Below are 22,020 nucleotides of genomic sequence, written 5' to 3'. Positions count from 1 at the left end.
CAGTTTATTAGTTCACAGTTCAGTAGGTCAGAGGTCTGGCATGGTTCTTATCTGGAGGTTCTGGTGAAGAAGCCATTTGTTTCTAGGCTCACTCAGATTTTTGGCAGAATTCACTTCCTTGCTCTTGTACAACTGAAGTTCCTGTTTTCTTGCTGACTATCAACTGGGGCCTACTCTCAGCTTCTAATGGCCACCCTCTTTTCCTGGCACATGGTACTCTCCATCTTCAGACACAGCAGGAATTCCTTGAATCTTTGTGCTTTGAATCTCTCTGACTTTTTCTTCTGCCTCCAGCTAGAGAAAGCTCTCCAGTTCGATCAAGCCTACCAGATGATCTCCCTATCTTAAGGTCTGCTGGGCTATGTAACATAAACATAATCACAGTCATGGCAATGATATCATATTCACAGGGATCCAGGGATTAAGACCTAGAATCTTGAGAGGATAGGGGCATTTTTAGAATTCTGCCTACCAGGATAAGCAAGAGATGAACCTGGATATTTTTTAGAGTTGGGGAGGGGGGAGTACATTCCACCAAGATCCTTTCTTTTCTGTTTGGTTCAATACTTTGCTTTCCTTAAGTTTCTGGAGTATGGGCAGTTTCTGGAGCATGGGTACATTATAGCTAGGGAATAAGGAAATGGGTGGGTTTTTTTTTTTTTACAATACTACTAATTTATCAAATAGGTTAGAGATTGGATTCCCAGGCAATCAGTATAAGTATGTCACAAACATTTTTAAGAGAAGGAGCACCAAAAGCTTAATCACACAGTTGTCTAATTCTCATTTCTTCCACCAACCCCCCTCCCCATTTTACTTTCTGTTACAGTGTCATGTTGATTAGTACAACAGAGCTTAGTGTGGTTGGTTTGTACGTGTGGGGGATGTTTTTAACTGTTGCATTTCTCTTTTGTAAACTATCTGCTTGCTTACCATTCTTTAATTTGATTTTCTGTCATTGTTCTTTATCCCTTCTGTTTTTTTCTTTCCCAGTTCTCTGGATTTCTGTATTCTCACAACTGTTAAGAACTTTAACATTAGGGAAGTAAAAAAGATGGCACAGAAAAAAAATGAACTGTTGACAGGGTAGAGATGGTTGAGGTGGCATAAATAAAGAGTACAAGGTTGCTATTAAGTATTAAAACTGGCCATAGACCATATATGGAAAATGTTTAACAATGTAAGTAATACTATTGGTTAATTAATTGTCATAAACTATTACATAGAAAGGAACAAGTGAGATGACTGGATACCAGTTATAAAAGAAGAAAGTAGCTGGTAGTAGGCCCCAGCTGACAGAAAGAAAACAGAAACTTCAGTTGTATAACACCAAGGAAGTGAATTCTGCCAACAACCTGAATGAGCTTAGAAATGGATCAATAATAATATCTAGTTATTTAATAATATCTCGGTGAATATCTGAGTTGTTGAGCTTGCTTGGTAGAAATGCTCAAATAAATTTGGGACAAGATTTTTGAAGTAAAGAGAATACATGTGGTAAAAGTAAGAAGTTTATGTGGTAATTTTCTTTGCTAAGGGGCAGTCTTTTGACAGAGATGCTTATTAAGCAGGCTGGTGTTGTCTCTAATGCTCAATTAAAGGTGTTAATGAGCTACCTAAGAATAGTTTTCAGAAAGAGCAGGAAAAGTAGAACTCAGTGGGAAAGCAGAATTTATAATTTGTTTTAAAAGATGTTGTGAATTTTAAATGGGGGGAGGCGTGATCAGTACATAATTGGGTAATTTGCTTTGAGGTAGATCTGATCTTTATTTTCTTTTAATATATTGTTGAATTTCCTATGTAAATATTTAAATGTTAAATAATGATAGCTCTTATTCTGATATAGTGGTAGGAAAAACTCACTTTTTATTTTAACATTTAATTTCTTTGACCCCCACCCCCACCCCCTCCCCCCCACCTCACCGAACAGAGAAGACAGAGAAGCAAGGTTTCTAGCAAGTAAAATGGGAATCATAGCAACATTCCGGTCATGGGCAGGTAAGTTCCTCTGTGCTGCTTTATAACATCCAATAAGAAAAGCTTGGCTATTTTTTCAAATGTTAAATTATTATTGTAGCATCTGCTTTAGATGTTAACCTAATCTTTCTTTATATGTTATTGTTAGAACCAAGAGGGGTTTGTACACAAGTCTTAAAATTGACCATTTGTAAATCAATGTGCTAATGATAACCTGGGCATTAAAATAAAATTAAACAAGATCTATACCAAAAAAAATTTTTAAGAGTGTTAGTTGAATATGTAACTAAAGTTTGTTCCTAAAAATATAATGTAGAATGTCATAAATACCAAATAAGCAAGATAGGCCATTAGTAGTCCCAAATTACATTCTTTTTCATTATGGTTTATTACAAGATGTTGAATATAGTTCACTGTACTATACAGTAGGACCTTGTTGTTTATTTTATATATAGTAGTGTGTATCTGTAAATCCCAAACTCCTAATTTATCGCTCCCCCACTCCCTTTCCCCTTTGATAACCATAAGTTTGTTTTCCCTGTCTGTGATTCTGTTTCTGTTTCACAAATAAGTCCATTTGTATCATATTTTAGATTCCACATATAAGTGATATCATATGGTATTTGTCTTTCTCTGTCTGACTTAACTTCACTTAGTATGATGATAATCTCTAGGTCCATCCATGTTGCTGCATATGGCATTATTTCATTCTTTTTTATGGCCAAGTAATATTTCATTGTGTGTGTGTGTGTGTGTGTGTGTGTGTGTGTATCTCACATCTTTATCCATTCATCTGTCGATGGACATTTAGGTTGCTTCCATGTCTTGGCTATTGTAAATAGTGCTGCAGTGAACATTGGGGTGCATGTATCTTTTATTTATTTAAATTTATTTATTTATTTTCATGTTTGCTTTTTTTTGAATTTTATTTTATTTTTTTATATAGCAGGTTCTTATTAGTTATCTATTTTATACATATTAGTGTATATATGTCAGTCCCTCTCCCAATTCATCCCCCCCCACCCCGCTTTCCTCCCCTTGGTGTCCATATGTTGGTTCTCTACATCTGTGTCTCTATTTCTGCGTTGCAAACCAGTTCATCTGTACCATTTTTCTAGATTCCACATATATGCGTTAATATACAATATTTGTTTTTCTCTTTCTGACTTACTTCACTCTGTAGGGCAATCTGCATGTATCTTTTCAAATTACAGTTTTCTCTGGTTATATGCCCAGGAATGGGATTGCAGGATCATGTGGTAACTCTATTTTTACTTTTTAAAGAAACCTCCATACTGTTTTCCATAATGGCTACACCAATTTACATTCCCACCAGCAGTGTAGGAGGGTTCCTATTTCTCCACAACCTCTCCAGCATTTATTATTTGTAGACTTTTTAATGATGGCCATTCTGACTGGTGTGGGGTGATACCTCATTGTAGTTTTGGTTTGCATCTCTCTAATAATTAGTGATGTTGAGCATCTTTTCATGTGCCTATTGGCCATCTGTATGTCTTCTTGGGAGAAATGTCTATTTAGGTCTTCTGTCCATTTTTTGATTGGGTTGCTTGTTTTTTTTGTTATGGAGTTGTGTGAACTGTTTGTATATTTTGGAAATTAATCCCTTGTCGGTTGCCTCATTTGCAAATATTTTCTTCCACTCCATAGGTTGTCTTTTCATTTTGTTTATGGTTTCCTTTGCTGTGCAAAAGCTTATAAGTTTCATTAGGTCCCATTTGTTTATTTTTGCTTTTCATTTTTTTCTTTTTTAAAAATTTTTATTGGAGTATAGTTGATTTACAGTATTGCGTTAGTTTCAGGTGTACAGTGAAGTGAATCAGTTGTACATATATCCACTTTTTTTTTTTTTTTTAGATTCTTTTCCCATGTAGGCCATTACAGAGTATTGAGTAGAATTCCCTGTGCTATACAGCAGGTTATGATTAGTTATCTATTTTATATATAGTTGTATGTATATGTCAGTCCCAGTCTCCCAGTTTATCCCTCCCCCACTCTTATCCCCTTGTAACTGTAAGTTTGTTTTCTACATCCATGACTCTACTTCTGTTTTTAAGTAAGTTCATTTGTACCCCCCCTTTTTTTTCTGGATGCCACATATAAGCAATATCATATATTTGTCTTTCTGTGTCTGACTTACTTCACTCAGTATGATAATCTCTGGATTCATCCCTGTTGCTGCAAATGGCATTACTTTGTTCTTTTTTTATTGCTGGTAATGTTCCACTGTATATATGTACCATGTTTTCTTTATCCATTCCTCTGTTGTTGGACGTTTAGGTTGCTTCCATGTTCTGGCTATTGGAAATAGTGCTGCAATGAACATTGGGGTGCATTCCTTTACACTAACAATGAAAGATCAGAAAGAGAAATTAAGGAAACAATCCCATTTACCATCGCAACATAAAGAATAAAATACCTAAGAATAAACCTACCTAAAGAGGCAAAAGACCTGTACTCAGAAAACTGTAAGATATTGATGAAAGAAATCAAAGACGACACAAACAGATGGGAAGATATACCATGTTCTTGGATTGGAAGAATCAGTATTGTGAAAATGCCTATACTCCCCAAAGCAATCTACAGATTCAGTGCAATCCCTATCAAATTACCAATGGCATTTTTCACGTAACTAGAACACAAAATCTGTATGAAAACATAAAAGACCCGAATAGCCAAAGCAATCTTGAGAAAGAAAAACGGAGCTGGAGGAATCAGGCTCCCTGACTTCAGACTATACTACAAAGCTACAGTCATCAAAACAGTATGGGACTGGCATAAAAACAGAAATATAGGTCAGTGGAATAGGACAGAAAGCCCAGAAATAAACCCACTCACCTATGGTCAATTAATCTATGACAAAGGAGGCAAGAATATACAATGGAGAAAAGACAGTCTCTTCAATAAGTGGTGCTGGTTTCCCATGCTGGACAGCTACATGTAAAAGAATGAAATTAGAACACTCCCTAACACCATACACAAAAATAAACTCCAAATGGATTAAAGACTTAAATGTAATGCTGGACACTATAAAACTCTTAGAGGAAAACGTAGGCAGAACACTCTTTGACATAAATCACAGCAAGATCTTTTTTGATCCACCTCCTAGAGTAATGAAAATAAAAACAAAAATAAATGCGATCTAATTAAAAGTGCTTGCACAGCAAAGGAAACCATAAACAAAATGAAAAGACAGCCCTCAGAATGGGGGAAAATATTTGCAAATGAAGCAACCGACAAGGGATTAATCTCCAAAATATATAAACAGCTCATGCAGTTCAGTATCAGAAAACCAGATAACCCAATCAAAAAATGGGTGGAAGATCTAAATAGACATTTCTTCAAAGAAGACATACAGATGGCCAAAAAGCACATGAAAAGATGCTCAACATCACTAATTATTGGAGAAATGCAAATCAAAACTACAATGAGGTATCACCTCACACTGATCAGAATAACCTTCATTAAAAAGTCTACAAATAATAAATGCTGGAGAGGGTGTGGAGAAAAGGGAACCCTCTTGCACTGTTGATGGGAATGTAAATTGGTACAGCCACTGTGGAGAATGGTATGGAGGTTCCTTAAAAAACTAAAAATAGAACTACCATATGACCCAGCAGTCCCACTCCTGGGCATATACCCAGAGAAAACCGTATTTTTGCTTTTATTTCTATTGCCTAGTAGTCCAATATTTCTTGAGAATAGGGATTATATGTGTTTTACCTTTCCATGGAATAAAAAGCAAACATTTTTCTTAAAATAATACCACCACTAAATGTGTTATTTTGTTTTAATGATTACCTCTTCCTTCTTTTTTTTAAAAAATTTATTTATTTATTTAATTTTTGCTTGCGTTTTCTTCGTTGCTGCATGCAGGTTTTCTCTAGTTGTAGTGAGCAGGGGCTACTCCTTGTTGCAGTGCACGGGCTTCTCATTGCGGTGGCTTCTCTTGTTGTAGAGCATGGGCTCTAGGCACACAGGCCTCAGTAGTTGTGGCTTGCTGGCTGTAGAGCGCAGGCTCAGTAGTTGTGGCACATGGGCTTAGTTGCTACGCAGTATGTGGGATCTTCCCAGACCAGGGCTCGAACCCATGTCCCCTGCATTGGCAGGTGGATTCTTAACCACTTCGCCACCAGGGGAGCCAACCTCTTCCTTCTTGACTTTGCAGAATAATTTAAGGGATAGCATACAAAGGAGTATAGCAATAAATAGAACAGGAAAATTTACTTGAACATTTCTGTATACTTAAGTAACCAGCTAACATCTTTTCCATAAAAATGACTATCCCAGCCATAGACTTGGCCCCTAGCCAATACATGTACAAGGACTTCCTCTGGCCTCTCACATTTTGGTAAAAATCCCAACCTTGCTATACCTCATGACTGCCTATTTCCCCTTATCCTCATGGACAACCTAGGATTCTATGAGGGCTCAACCATCACACATCGTTTTTTATACTTTACTAGCCTCCACACACTCTTTCAACATAGAAAACCAACACAGTCCTCCTGCCAAGGTTAACTGTCGGTGCCCTTGCCTCAGAAATCACTTAAAACTTTATTTTCTGTAGCTACAGCTACCGTCCTTCACCATTCTTCAGCTTCCTTGCCATTAGAGTGGTTTCTTTCGTCCCCCCAAGAATGAATTCTATCCAACTCTAACCACCAGTACAGCCTAGCTACTGTCTTCTCGTTCTCTCTACTGTAGACTCTGCTCTCCAGTCACTGTACCTCTAACCTCTGCCAGTCTCTTGTTTCTCTTAAACGTTTTTCTACTGTGCTTCAGTTTGTCCTAGAGTCCTTTAATGCACTGATCCATCATTAGAAACTTAAAAGGTCGGAGTGTTCTTCCCTTCTATTGAAGTAAGAACTGGAATATTATTCAAGTTAGAATTCTGAAAACATTTTCTCACAGAAATAATTTCCTACATAGTATTAGATTCTGTGATACTGTGTATGGGTTAAATGAGCTTTTGTATGTTTGTAATGTTATTTCTATCATATATTTCAAAATCCAAAAAACTGACTGAAAAATGAACTTTTAGAACACAGTTTCTTCTTGAGTTGCAATAGCCTGTTTTCCCTATCAGTGCAGACTATGATTGCAGATCATTGTATCTTAATCTATAATCTCTCAAATTACTGCCAGACATCAAAGTTTGAGAAACACTATTTTGGTATTTTAAGTAAGTCTGTCTATTATGTTTTAATTTGAATTTTGAACCAAAGTGCAAAGAGAAGATACATATTATTCATAAATATAAATATATGTGCTTAGCTAGAAGTAACAGGGAACTTCAGAATCCTATATGACTTTTTAAAAATGTTTTCCTTTACTTTTTAAAAATGTTTTCCGTAACATTTTATCAAAAATTTCAACTATACAGAAAAATTATACAGTGTACACCATATACTCCTACCACTTAGATTTTGCTCTATTTGCTTTATTCCATATCTACCCATCTGCCTAGTCCTCTGAGAATTCATCAGTCCTCATGTTATTCTAATGCATTTTAAAGAAGTTGCAAAATTAAGTGCTCCTGATTCCTAAACACTTCAGCATGCACATTATTACCTAAAGCTCAGTATTTGTTTAGGGTTCTTATTTGGTTATTTTTGTTTGTTTCTGAGGTTTTTTTGGGGGGGGATTGAGGTAAAATTTACCCCTTACAGTGAAATGCACAAATCTTGAGTCTGCCATTTGATGAGTTTTGACAAATGCTTATACCTGTGTATCCAAACTCTTTTTAGGATATAGAACATTACCATCATCGCAGAAAGTTCTCTCATGTCCCTTCCTAGTTAATCCCTGACCCCACTCCTGTAAGAAGCAACCACTACTCTGTTTATTTTTTATCACAAATCATTTTTGCCTGTTCTGAAACTTCATTTAAGTGGAATCATAGTATATGTATACTTTTGTGTATAGGCTTTTTTCACTCAACTTAATGATTCTGATTTCACTCAGCAAATGCTACTGATTCATGTTGTATATATCAGTAATATGTTCCTTTTTATTGCTGAGTAGTATTCCACGGGGTAAATATATCACTGTGTTTTTAGCCTTCCTCCTGTTAGTGAATACCTGACCTGTTTCCAGTTTTGACCATTCTAAATAGAGCTACTATGAGCAGCATTGTAAAATTTTTTTTCAGATACAAGCTTTCTTTCCTTTTGGGTAAATACCAAATAGAACTGCTGAGTCACAGGGTGGATATGTGGGTTTTTTTTTTTTGGCTGTGTTGGGTCTTCGTTGCTGCACGTGGGCTTTCTCTAGTTGTGGCGAGCAGGGGCTACTCTTCTTTGCAGTGCGCGGGCTTCTCATTGCAGTGGCTTCTCTTGTTGCAGGGCACGGGCCCTAGGTGCATGGTCTTCATTAGTTGCAGCACGCGGACTTAGTAGTTGCAGTGCTCAGGCTTCAGTAGTTGTGGTGCGTGGGCTCAGTAGTTGTGACATAGGCTCTAGGGTGCGTGGGCTTCAGTAGTTGTGGCACGCGGGCTCAGTAGTTGTGGCTTGTGGGCTTTAGAACACAGGCTCAGTAGTTGCGGCGCACGGGCTTAGTTGATCCACGGCATGTGGGATCTTCCCATACCAGAGCTCGAACCCCTGTCCCCTGCATTGGCAGGCGGATTCTTAACCACTGCACCACCAGGGAAGTCCCGATATATGTTTAGTTTTATGAGAAACTGCAAGACGTTTTCTCAAAATACTGAAGCACTATTTTATACTCCTATCATGTAGGTATGTGAGTTCCAGTTGCTCTACATCCTTGCCAGCATCTGGTGTTATCAGTTTTTAATTTCAGCCACTCTGTTGGGTGCGTGACAGTATCTTATTATGACTGTAATTTGTATTTCCCCAGTGACTAATGATATTGAACACTTTTGTATGTGTTTATTGGCTACTTACTGATACATATCTTCTTTTGTGACATGGTGTTAATATGTTTAAAATTGTTTGAGTACATTCTCTCACTTAATATTTTGATCCATGCAGTTTATTTGAAGTCTGTTGGTTATACTCTTCTGTGCATTCGTTAAGTTTTAGACTTAAACTTTTAAAAGGCAAATGCCAAGCAAAGTTTATCAATTTAGGTTGAGAAAGTGTTAAATAAGCAAGACATTGTCTTATTCTCTCCAATATCCCTGAGAATCACTCATCAGCAAATGGGAATAATAGGCAGTCAGATTCATGAAACCTTTTTGGGTATGAAACAAATAGAAGAAGTAATGTAAAGGATAAAATTATTGATAATCTCTAATTGGGAAGTTCAGAGAATGTTTGAAATACACTATCAATTATGGTAAAGTAATAGTGTAATTCAGCTTGGAAAAATGTCACGTTTTGTATTACGGATACATTACTATAGAAAATTTTTTTGAAATTCAGATCAGTTATTTTTTTTTCTTTTTATCTTTTTTAGGTATTATTAATTTATGTAAGCCTGGAAACTCTGGGATTCAGTCCCTAATTGGAGTACTTTGCATTCCAAATATGGAAATAAGGGTAGGTAAAAGTTATTCTGATTGTTTCATTCGTGGAGTTTTAGTGGAGGAAATTAATTGGAAAAAATTTATTTCAGGTAATGCATTTTCCTCATGAATTGTTAATCTGTATCACAGAGCATTTTAAAAATACATGAATAAGTATTTACTACTTAGTTGAACCCTAAGAATATAATATGAATCATTTGAAACACTGCTGTTGTTAGGAACTATGGCTGTATTAAAATTAGATTAAAAATGTGAAATTAATTATGCTTTATTCAATAAAAAGTGCAAACAGTACACAGGGGCATTCTCATTGTAAAAGGTTCAAGCAATACAGAAAAATATACTTAAAAAATAAATATAGTATTTATGCAACTTATGCCTTCTAACTTGTGTTTTTATATGTTATGAGTAGTGGTTCTGATTAAAATTGGGGTATTTATATACTTATTTATTAGACATAGTCCTAAGTTATTAGTGTATAGGAATTGTATTAAACAGCTAAAACAAATTGAAATTAGAGGAAAAAAATTAACTCTTCATGTGCTTCTTCCTTTTCCTCTTCAATGTTTTTGTTTGAATTTTGTTCAGAGGGACAAAATTTGCCCCCTTGTTTCTTATTATTAGTAGTAAATATTAGCTAGAGGTGCCTTGCTTAAAATGTGAACTAAAAATAAAAGCATTTAGACCATGGAAGGATGTAATTATAGATGGAAAGGTTCCAATTCAGTTGACTTCTTACTCAGTAAATGGTGAAAGAACATGGTCCTTTGAGTCTGGCCGACTGAAGTTTGACTGCTGGTTTTATTATTTATAGCTCCATGACCTTGGGCAAATTATTTTTAACCTTTAAATATATTTCTTCATGTGTACAGTGGGGATAATAAAAGATTTATTGACAAGATTACATCATGTATATGTAGTAAGCATTCAGTAGTTATCTCTTCTCTAATATAGGCCTGATAATGGTAGGTTTCTAAAATACAGTAGTTCTGTTTTTATCAATTTTTTAATCTGTGAATAGGACATTTAAAAAATTGTAGACAAAGATTTATTCCATAAAACAAAGAAAGTGTATTTATTTGTACTTGCAGCGAGGTCTCCTTGAAGTGCTTTATGATATATTTCGTCTTCCTCTACCTGTTGTGACTGAAGAGTTCATAGAAGCACTGCTCAGTGTAGGTAAGTATTGAAGTGCATTCACTACTCATATATTATAATTTTTTAAATGGATTATCTAATGGAGGCAGAGTTCCTCAAAGGAAAAATACTGAACTAAATATTGAATATCATTTTCTTTTCTTACTGCATATTTGTGGCCTGAAATTAATATAAAAATAAAATCTCAGATAAATTTCTAAAAAGAAATTTTAATTTCTTCTCCATCACCCTAGCTCCTGAAATGAGCAGTGAAATTAATAGAAGGATGGACTAAGAAAGGAAGAGAGGACTTAATAAGAAACCTTATGTGATTCTATGTTGGATTATTTGATTCTTGTTATTTTATTTTAGCCCAAATGACTCTGAGTCCCTCAGTGAAGGAAGTTAGATCTGTGTTCATTTACATAAATCGTTTTTTTCTGTATGCCTTCTTGAGTCTTTTTTTTTTTTTTTAACGAACATTTAAGAAAATTATTTGTAGCCTGCTTAGCTGATGGTTATTTGAAGTGTTTCATTGGTATATTATTTTCTTCTAACTATCTAAATTTAACTATTTTAGATCCAGGTAGATTCCAAGACAGTTGGAGGCTTTCGGATGGCTTTGTAGCAGCTGAGGCAAAAACTATTCTTCCTCATCGTGCCAGATCCAGGTAGACTTTAGATATAGAAATAGTTCAGATTTATTACAATTACTATTTTTATGTTAAATTTTGTAGTGTATGGAACAATATTTAAATTTTTCTGTGCTGTACTTATTTCCAGGCCAGACCTCATGGATAATTATTTGGCACTGATACTCTCAGCATTTATTCGTAATGGGCTTTTAGAGGTAGGAGTTATAAACCTTACTTTATTCTATTTTATTTATTTTATTTTCTCTAACAGAATTCTTTCAGAGCAACAAACATATGATACATAATTGTATTTCATATATACTGTTTTGCAACTATGATATTTTCTTCTTATTTTCAAAGGGTTTGGTTGAGGTGATAACAAACAGTGATGACCATATCTCAGTTAGAGCTACCATCCTTTTAGGAGAGCTTTTACATATGGTAAGTTTAACAACTTCTGATTATGTTTCATACTATTAATGTTTTAATTTATGAAACAGGCTATTTTAACAATGTTACTTTGCATTATCTCAAAAAAATAAGTTTGCATTTATTTGAATGTTTATCTTTGCATTACAAAGAACCCTTGATACCTTGTATCTTATATATATAGGCTAGTTTTTTAAATGGAACAAATATAAAAAATACAGAGAACTGAATATTGCTTTTTTATACTCACTTTTGATGCTGACATTTTAAGTCGTAAAAGTCTTTCTCTTAGAATGACTTCCTACCTGAAAAGCATGAAATTACAAAACTATAGGTATTACTTCAGTCAGCTAAATAGAATTGATATATAATAGTCAGTGCCTGAATTTTAGAAAACTTTGTGGAAAAAAATCTAAATATAACTGCCTCATTTGAGCACATACTTCTCTGTAAACTTGTAGGTTTAGGTTTGGAGGGTGGGAATCTTTTTTTTTTTTTTTTCTTTTTGGCCATGATTTTATGACATCAGTAACTTCTGGAAACAAGGAGCTAGCAAAGTAATCTGACCATTCTCTGTTTCCAGCAGATCAAGCAGTGAGGGTACTCTGATTATTTGCAAATTAGAAATTTATATTTCTGTCACTGATTAGTTAATAAACACTAAATAAAAAGAACCACTTTAAACTCATTAAGTAAACTTATGGCAAATCTTTTAAAATTATGTTATGGCTTATTATTGGCAGAATATTTTTTGTTTTTGTAGTTGTTTTTGGTCCCCTCCATCACCAGGGTTTTTTTTCTACATAGCAGTTGGGCTTTGTGAGTGAGCAAAAGAGAATTAAACAGTTTAATGATAACTGTCTTTATTAGTGAATTATTTTAGCCACTTGCTCTGTTTTCCTTCAGTCCATCTATGAGATAATTAAGTAATATTGCAGAATCTCAGGTGTGATTATTTTTATTTTAATTAAGATATCATTTCTGTAAGGATATCAATATCTAGAATTATTTGCCTTTATATGAAGGAGTCTCTTTAATAAATTTCATCCATTCCCTTCCACCGTGCACCAGAATTCTGTGATTCCCTTGAAATATAAAAGCTAGTCATTTTGAGTATAGCAGTGTTAGTTCATTGCTTGTTATTCTTACATCTTCTGGCTTCCACATTTAATTAATTTGTCTTTATTATTAGAAAGCAGATTGGGTGGTAGGACTTTGTTTGGAAAGCAGAAGACAAGTTTCTTATTTAGAGACTGTTGGAATATGAGACAAACCTGTTTTGAGAAGGTGGTTTTTAAACCTAAGAAGTCAACTCATAAGTTATGATATAGCATCCAGCATTTTAAATGCTACTTTTAACATAACATTATAACACTGGATCCAAGTTTTGACATATAGTCCTTTTAGATTATTTAAGAATTGAGTTTAATTGGGTACCACTTAAAATTATAATTTAATGTTATAATAAAGGATGTATGAAGTTTAGAGTTTTATTAATGTAATATGAGCCTGTATCTTTATATTTGTTACATCTCATCCTTGTTGAAAGTAGATGAGATAAAAATTAGCTATAAGTATATATTAGAAAATGAATAATTCATGAGTAAAACCTTTTAGCATTATATCTGTGGATAATCTGTAACATAAAATACTCTATTTTTCAAAAATATTATGGTTCATTTTAGGCAAACACAATTCTTCCTCATTCACATAGCCATCATTTGCACTGCCTGCCAACCCTAATGAATATGGCTGCATCCTTTGATATCCCTAAGGAAAAGAGACTGTAAGTATCAGAGCTCTAGCAAAGCTTGTGCCTGTATATTTAATACCCACTTAGATGACCTTATCTTCTTTATAAGAAAGTAGTATATATAGGTTATGCCTGGGAATTATTTAGGGAAGCCTTTGGATAAGAGGAAAATTAACAGTTTTTAAAAATAATTTGTATTTTAGGCTACAGAGTGAAAGCATGTTTCTGGACAAGGACATAAACTTTCTACCAGATCAGTAAAAATATTGGGATTGAGAGTGTTTTGGACTGTTTTATGTTTTGAGCAACAGTTCAGTCTCTTTTTCAATGTCTGAATTATTTCAAATTAAAGCACAAAGACTAACAGTGTATTCTTTTGTATGTGTGGTTAAAAATGTTGGAAAAAGAAAGTTGGAATTTATATATTTAGGCTTCATTATTTTTTTTTGTAGTGTTTTGAAATGTAGTTCATTGGCTATTCAGAACTAGGAATTTTTGTTATGTTATAATACATTTCTCAAAAGTTTAGTTAGCTTTATTAATTCAAAAGTACACATAAGGGCCTCACTATAAATAAATAATACTTTGTTTATTAGTTTTAAATCTGTCAGTGAAAATACTATTACTTAACAGACTGAAGTTGTATTATAAACTGAGGGCATTAGGGACCATCAGCTCTGACTCTTAGGCTAACATTGGTAGTGGTGGCATTCAACTTTTATTTTAGTAGTTTCTTGATGGAAAAACGTACCTGCCCAAAGCCTGATAGACCTGAACTCTGGGTCAGATTATGGCCATGGTATTTAGTGTTCATCAGGAATTCAAATTTACCTTCAAAATTCCAGTAATAATCTAAGAAAGATTTTTTTAGCTCGGTAAGCTCTTTACTGATAAATACTTGCCAATCTGGGCACATCCTAAGGTTTTTAAATTTTAAATCTGATTTGTATTTACCAGAACTTCTGAAGTTGAGACTTGATCACTACCAAATTCTAGAAAACTGTATTTTATGCACCACAAAAAGGGAATTTAAAATAATTTCTAGGGACTTCCCTGGTGGCACAGTGGTTAAGAATCCACCTGCCAATGCAGGAGACACGGGTTCGATCCCTGGTCCGGGAAGATCCCACATGCCACGGAGCAACTAAGCCCGTGCGCTACGACTACTGAACCTGTGCTCTAGAGCCCAGAAGCCACAACTACTCAGCCCGCGTGCTGCAACTACTGAAGCCCGTGCGCTTAGAGCCTGTGCTCCACAACAAGGGAAGCCACAGCAGTAAGAGGCCCGCGCACCGTAATAAGCAGTAGCCCCCACTAGCCTCAACTAGAGAACGCCTGTGCACAGCAACGAAGACCCAACACAGCCAAAATAAATAATTAATTAGTTTAAAAAATAAAATAATTTTTAAAAGGATTCCATTTACAATTGCAGATTAGTGGGGAAAATAGAGACTGTTCAGTTGATACTGGAATCATTGGTTATCCAACCTCATATCATAAACAAAAATCAATTTCATATGGATTAAGGACTTAAATGTGAAAAGCAGAGTTTTAAAACTTTAATAAGAAAGTAAGGTCACTAGGTTCTGACCCTGAGGAAGGAGTTCTTAAAACTAACATACAAAAAGTACTCACCACCATAGAAGAAAAGATTAGTATGTTTTGTTGAATCTAAATAATTAGTGTTTCTTCATACAAATCAGCAGTGTTCTTGTTTTTTTTCTTTGTGGTTCTAAATTTGGTTAAGTAATTTACTTTTTAGTAACAGTCTCTAGCATGGATTTATGTAAGTTTTAATAGAATAATTTACCAAAGTGATCTCCCTAAAATTACACTAGCCTTGTATTAATTGTACTAATTTTTTTCTCATTAGGCGAGCCAGTGCAGCCTTGAACTGTTTAAAACGCTTCCATGAAATGAAGAAACGAGGACCTAAGCCTTATAGCCTTCATTTAGATCACATTATTCAGAAAGCAATTGCAACACACCAGAAACGGGATCAATATCTGCGAGTTCAGAAAGATATATTTGTTCTTAAGGTACTGACGTGAAGATGCAATTTTCAGTTTAATTTCCTAATTCTTAACCACTGTATTTTAGTAGGCATACATGCTTGAATTTGCAGTATTATTCATGCATATGGATTTTCAGAAGGCTTCTAAGTTTTATAATGACTAGGCAGTGGAGCTGTGTTTTTATAACTTTTTAAAGTTAGAAAACCTTGATAATCTTCCTTAAATGAAAAACCTTCCATTTTGTTTTTAAAATTTGAAGTTAGTTTTTTGATGTGAGGCCAATTTGTCTTAATATTTCATATTACTTTCTGGTGATTTTAGGATACAGAGGAAGCTCTTTTAATGAACCTTAGAGATAGCCAAGTCCTTCAACATAAAGAGAATCTTGAATGGAATTGGAATCTTATAGGGACCATTCTTAAGGTATGATAGGATACTTCTTGGTAATGGCTTGATTGTTTTCATTTTCTTATTCATTGTACTTCATCATAATTATATGTTTAGGAATTGACAAATACATAATATAATGTATTATGTTTTTCTAGTGGCCAAATGTAAATCTAAGAAACTATAAAGATGAACAGCTGCACAGGTATGTAAGAACTGTTTTGCATTTAAAGCACTTAGATTTGAATTATATTATGCCTCATACCTACTAAAAGTAATAATGTTTTAAAGATACATACGTACATTTTAATAGTTGGTATTCAGTAGATACATATATATATATTTATATATAGTTGGTATTTTACAACCAAAAAGCATCAGCTAATTCTTTTTCTGGTTATTTACATTCTGGTTTTAGTTTTGGAACAAACGAAATACTTGAGATTAAAGTTTCTCAAATCGAGGAATATCAGCCATGTACTTATCTTAGCCCTAATGTATGAGAATGACATAATAAGGACATAGTGTCTCCCTATCAAAATGATGGCCATTTTAAATATTCCAATTCTACTTTCTTTTGCATCTGACTTTGAAGGGTTATTCATTCTTCTTCCTTTTTACACTCCTTGTAACCAACCACACCTTCCATAAAACATGCTAATGTTTATAGCATATACAGTACTTCAGGGTATTGTGCTGTTTTCTAGTACCTCATGCATTTTTACTCCTTCTAAGTTTAGACTAACCAACCACCAGTGTTGATCCCATTGGATAAGAGGGGCTTTACTTCATGTTTTTGAGAAGTTCATATCATTGACATTATAAATGATTATATTCATCTACTCAGTGATATTTAACTTAATATCTGTATTAAGTTTTGAGAAATATATAGAACATAAGAATTACATTGGGGTAAAGAAGCATAGCACTAACTTTTCAGACTCCTTGAGAACAGAGGTGAAGTCTCACTCAACTTTGTTTCTCCAACTCCTGGATCTGGCACCTTTATTAGATTGGATTGTAGTGCTCGAAATTAAATTGAACTTAATTCCATGGAAGCTTAGAACATAATGTGGAAAATTATAACATTGAAATATCATCCATTGCTTTATAAATTCAGTTGCTTAAATTTTACCTGGAGCTTTTATGGTTGACTTTTTGCCTAATGGTGAAAAACTGATAAAATCATAGTGTGGTAACATTTGCTTACAATTATCTAGTATAAGATTATTTTATAGAGCCATGGGACAAAGTTCTTGATAAAGTACAGTACAGAAAAAAATTTATATATTCTGGATTAAAAGAGAGTTGAAAAGAAAAAAAGACCTGATAGTAAAATAAAATGTGTGCATTTCAAAAGAAAGAAAAAAAAGAATGAAAATTTATATCCAGCTGACTTCCTCATATTCTCCAACTGTATCTTCTAGCTATGTTATATCTGCAATTTTCCTGCTAGCATCTTTCTTCTCCACTATTTCTGTCAGGCATCTCACCATAAAATTCTTATTTCACAAAGATACTTTTTATAATGAAGGGGATTTTTTGTTGTTTTTTATGGTTGGTTTGTGTGTGGAATGTACCAAATGTGTTTATTAAATTTCTTGCCATTTAGCTCAATGGTTTAAACCCAAAACATATTCAAAACCTTATTATATCATAAGTTGTGGTTAAGAGTCTAAAAGAATTATTTGGTTTATTACTTTGTTGCTGATTTTTTATTTTGATTGTAGGTTTGTACGAAGACTACTTTATTTTTACAAGCCCAGCAGTAAATTATATGCCAATCTGGATCTGGATTTTGCCAAGTCCAAGCAGCTCACAGTTGTGGGTTGCCAGTTTACAGAATTTCTTCTTGAGTCTGAAGAGGTAATAAGCACTTTGTATATTTTCCAGAGTAAATGTTTTTCACTGAATTTGCCCCCTTCCTTTTATTTCTGAATAGGCATAAGCTATATTTAGAAACATTGAGAATGAGACCAAACCTAGATTTTTATCCTGACTTAGTCACTAGCTATTTATGTGACTTTGGACAATTAATTTGCCTCTAGAAGACCTGGTTTTCTCCTTGTAAGATGGAAAATAACACCACCTCATGCAGCACAGTGTTGAATGGGATTAAAAAGAACAGATACTCAGTGATTGATATCTGTTATTAGTAACTTCATCATTATCATTAAATTTTTTGGACTTGATTAGAGGTGATTTTTGTAATTGTAGGCACTAAGTCCTTTTCTAGCAATATCGTAATGTATTTGCTTTTAGGATGGGCAAGGATACTTAGAAGACCTAGTAAAGGATATTGTTCAGTGGCTCAATGCCTCGTCTGGCATGAAACCTGAAAGAAGTCTTCAAAATAATGGTTTATTGACTACTCTTAGTCAACACTACTTTTTATTTATTGGAACACTTTCTTGCCACCCTCATGGAGTCAAAATGCTGGAAAAATGCAGTGTATTTCAATGGTGAGCATTCCTAAATTCTGTTTCAGTATATACCTAAACTATTTTTAATGTGATCAGAAAGGGCATGCTTTTTAGTCTGTGTACCTGTGTTTGGTAAGTTTTTATTAAAATGCAAAAAAATATTTAGAGTTGTCTTGATGCTCTGATGCTTTTTTTTAAATGTGATATTTATTAAGTGCTTTCTTTTAGAAATGCTTATTTATTAGGAATTTAAAAGTATTTGTTGAATTAATGAATCAATACAGTAATTTCTAGTAACCTTCATTATTTTCATCCTTATTTTAGTTTACTTAACCTTTGCTCCTTGAAAAACCAAGATCACTTGCTGAAACTGACTGTTTCGAGCTTGGACTATAGCAGAGATGGATTGGCTAGGGTCATACTTTCCAAAATCTTAACGGCAGCCACTGATGTGAGTATAATATAGGCAATAAAACTGTATATTTCATAACCAGTTAATTCAGTATTTTATAAATTTTGGCCTCATAAAACTAATTATAAATTCTAAGACTATGGGATGGAATTTTAGTTTACTTTTAAATTTTAGTTCCTCCAAAGAACTCAATACAGTACACATATTTTTATATAAAGGGAAAGAAGCAGCTAGATCAAAACAGAAGTATTTTACTTTACTTGGACTAAAAAAATATTCATATCAAGGGCTAGACCATCAATTCCAGTCTTTCTGCCCTTTTCAAGTAGCAGAACTGTCCCAAAACAAAGTCGAATAGACCGTCCATAGTGAAGTTTGGGTGGTGTTTTTTTTCTTTTTTTTTTTTTAATGTTCTTATTTATCTTTATAGGCTTGCAGGCTGTATGCAACAAAACATTTAAGAGTATTATTGAGAGCTAATGTTGAATTCTTCAATAATTGGGGAATTGAATTACTAGTGACCCAGCTGCATGATAAAAACAAAACGATTTCTTCTGAAGCTCTTGATATTCTCGATGAAGCGTGTGAAGACAAGGTAAAGTTTCATTATTTTATAATAAAACCCTTAGACATGAATTTTTATTAAAATATTCAAATTTGATAGAAAATTATGTGAAATTATAATGTATATAATATAGTGGTTTTAGAAATAGAGAATTTACTATCTTCATGCAGTTATTAATTTGCCTAATAATTATTTCTTTTAGGCCAATCTTCATGCTCTTATTCAGATGAAGCCAGCTTTATCTCACCTTGGGGACAAGGGTTTGCTTCTCCTCCTGAGGTAAATTTTAAGAAAAATTTTCTTATAGTTATGTTTTCTGTTGTGTTCTCTCTGGCAGTGTGTATTAAAGCTGGATTCAAATCTGTAAAGGAAGCACTCTAAAGAGTTTAGCTTGTTAACTTCTGAAAGAGGCCTATTTTAGAATATTGGACATCCTTTAATACTGAAACTCTGTCTTTTCGTTGTTTTTCTTAATGTTTCTTTTACATTTCCATGTGTCCTCATTCTTTTCATGACATTTTCTTTACTGTGGTTGGATTCACATGTTTTTGCAAAGATTATGAAAATTTATTTGTATTTGAAATTACAATGAATAATAATTGACCTTTTAGTTTTAGGAAGGAGCTGTTCTTAAAGTCTTTTACCTCCTTAAACATATTTTGTTTGAGATATTTTAGCTCCTTAAACATTTTTTGTGAGACTCAATGTTAAACTATTGCCTGTTTTAATTTACAGATTTCTCTCCATTCCAAAAGGGTTTTCCTATTTGAATGAAAGGGGTTATGTAGCAAAACAATTGGAAAAGTGGCACAAGGTAACTTCCTATTGAATAAGTTTCAATTTGTATCTTTTTATCTTGGGAAATAGATTGTGAATTTAGAGGATTTAAAAAATATCGTCAGTATTTTGAAACTAAAAAAGTTAAATATTTAAACATTCATGTGAAGTCAAGTCTTAAAATTCTGTATAATTATTTGTATTCATATTTATCCATTTTTTAAACTATAGTTATTTTATAGCGAACTATTGATTTTGTGTAAATTCTGTTGAAATTTTGCTTTCAATTTAATTGATATAATCTATTGGTATCGTTTGTCAACCCTACTTACCATCATTTCTTTTATTCTTGGGTTCCTTTCGCACCCCTTTTAAGCTGAAACTAAAACAGTTTTCCTAAATGAAGATTATAAAACAGTTCTACCAAGCAGATATAATAATCTAATTAAACTTCATTTTAAGGTGTACTTTTCATAAATCTGAGAGCAGACTTCTTGCTGTTGTATATAATAGGGAAATCTAAGAAGAAGGGAGTAGTTTGAAGGTATTAACTTACTAGCTTTTCTTTAGATGGTCATCACTCTGACTTCAGTGCAATGCTTTCGTTTGAAGCATTGTAAATTGTCAAAGCATCTTAGAATCTCATGGAATAATCAATCCTAATGTAAATGATTTTCAGATTTTCCATTATTTCAGATCGTTATTTATATTGTCTATATTGAACCATGTTTCATAAGATATTCTCATTTTTAAAAAATACTATAGCTATTGTTATAGTTACCAGAGGTGGGGTGTGGGGGGAGAGGGAATTGGATGAAGGCAGTCAAATGATACAAACTTCCAGTTATAAATAAGTACTAGGGATAACGTACAACATGATAAATATAATTAACACAGCTGTATGTTATATATGAAAGTTGTCGAGAGAGTAAATCCTAGGAGTTCTTATCACAAGGGAAAATTTTTTTTTTATTTCTTTAATTTTGTATCTGTATGAGATGATGGATGTTCACTAAACTTATTTTGATGATCCTTTCATGATGTGTGTAAGTCATATCATTGTGCTGTACTCCTTAGACTTATACAGTACTGTCTGTCAGTTGTATCTCAATAAAACTGGAAGAAAAAAGGGAAAAAAATACTATAAAGTGTACAACTGCAGGCCTGAAGTCTTTCAGTAATTGGTGAATTAGAAAACTAAAATAAAGATGTGATAGTTTTGAACTTCCCTGGTGGTCCAGTGGTTAAGAATCCGCCTGCCCATGTAGGGGACATGGGTTCGATTCCTGGTCCGTGAAGAACCCACATGCTGTGGGGCAACTAAGCCCGTGCGCCACAACTACTGAGCCCGCAAGCCACAACTACTGAAGCCCGTGTGCTCTGGGGCCTGCATGCTGCAACTACTGAAGCCTGCATGCCTAGAGCCCATCCTTTGCAACAAGAGAAGCCACCGTAATGAGAAGCCCCGCACACTGCAACATAGAGTAGCCCCCACTGGCCGCAACTAGAGAAAGCCCACATGCAGCAATGAAGCCCAGTGCAGCCAAAAAAAAAAAAAAAAAAAAAAAAAAAAGAGATATGATATATGATAGTTTTATTTTCTAAATAGAAGATGTTTAAACTAGTTACCATAATAAGATTGGTCACCTTATTATACAAATTATATTAGGAAATTGCTTAGCAAATCTGGTACAGCACTTTCAGATAGTAGGTACAAAATATTAACTGATATAACAAAATTATGTGTCGTGTATAAGGAAACAGAAGAAGGGTTAATGATTCTGCCTTAGGGATTAGCAAAAAAAAATGTTAGGCAGAGGAGAGGATGTGATATTTGAAGCGGTCTTGAGGTGTAAATAGTCAAATAAATTGGAAGAAGGATGTTCAAGGATGAGGGGGCAGAATAATAAATCTGTATAGGTTACTGAAACTTCACAGACTTGTGAGGAAAGCCATATTCCAGTGCGGGTGGGGCTAGGATAAGTGGGGTGTGGCAAGAT

At 33.9% G+C, this 22,020-nt stretch overlaps 1 protein-coding gene across 6 annotated transcripts in view; it reads left to right on the top strand.

The window, feature by feature from the left end:
• RICTOR (RPTOR independent companion of MTOR complex 2) overlaps positions 1–22,020 on the top strand; it is a 144,874-nt gene that overhangs the window by 93,510 nt on the left and 29,344 nt on the right. For all 6 annotated transcript variants that reach the window (XM_057539902.1, XM_028169037.2, XM_007192178.2 and 3 more), the window contains 16 exons: positions 1,931–1,998; positions 9,418–9,500; positions 10,579–10,666; positions 11,205–11,295; positions 11,408–11,474; positions 11,620–11,700; positions 13,374–13,474; positions 15,315–15,480; positions 15,778–15,879; positions 16,002–16,048; positions 17,574–17,709; positions 18,106–18,305; positions 18,591–18,717; positions 19,109–19,273; positions 19,446–19,522; positions 19,979–20,057. In XM_057539902.1, the coding sequence (XP_057395885.1) occupies positions 1,931–1,998; positions 9,418–9,500; positions 10,579–10,666; positions 11,205–11,295; positions 11,408–11,474; positions 11,620–11,700; positions 13,374–13,474; positions 15,315–15,480; positions 15,778–15,879; positions 16,002–16,048; positions 17,574–17,709; positions 18,106–18,305; positions 18,591–18,717; positions 19,109–19,273; positions 19,446–19,522; positions 19,979–20,057 (1,678 nt within the window). The remainder of the gene's footprint in view (positions 1–1,930; positions 1,999–9,417; positions 9,501–10,578; positions 10,667–11,204; positions 11,296–11,407; positions 11,475–11,619; positions 11,701–13,373; positions 13,475–15,314; positions 15,481–15,777; positions 15,880–16,001; positions 16,049–17,573; positions 17,710–18,105; positions 18,306–18,590; positions 18,718–19,108; positions 19,274–19,445; positions 19,523–19,978; positions 20,058–22,020) is intronic.

Source organism: Balaenoptera acutorostrata, chromosome 2, assembly GCF_949987535.1.
Source record: "Balaenoptera acutorostrata chromosome 2, mBalAcu1.1, whole genome shotgun sequence".
Lineage (NCBI taxonomy): Eukaryota > Metazoa > Chordata > Mammalia > Artiodactyla > Balaenopteridae > Balaenoptera > Balaenoptera acutorostrata.
Note: the sequence above shows the minus strand (reverse complement) of the source record. Positions and strands in the feature narration are given on the sequence as shown.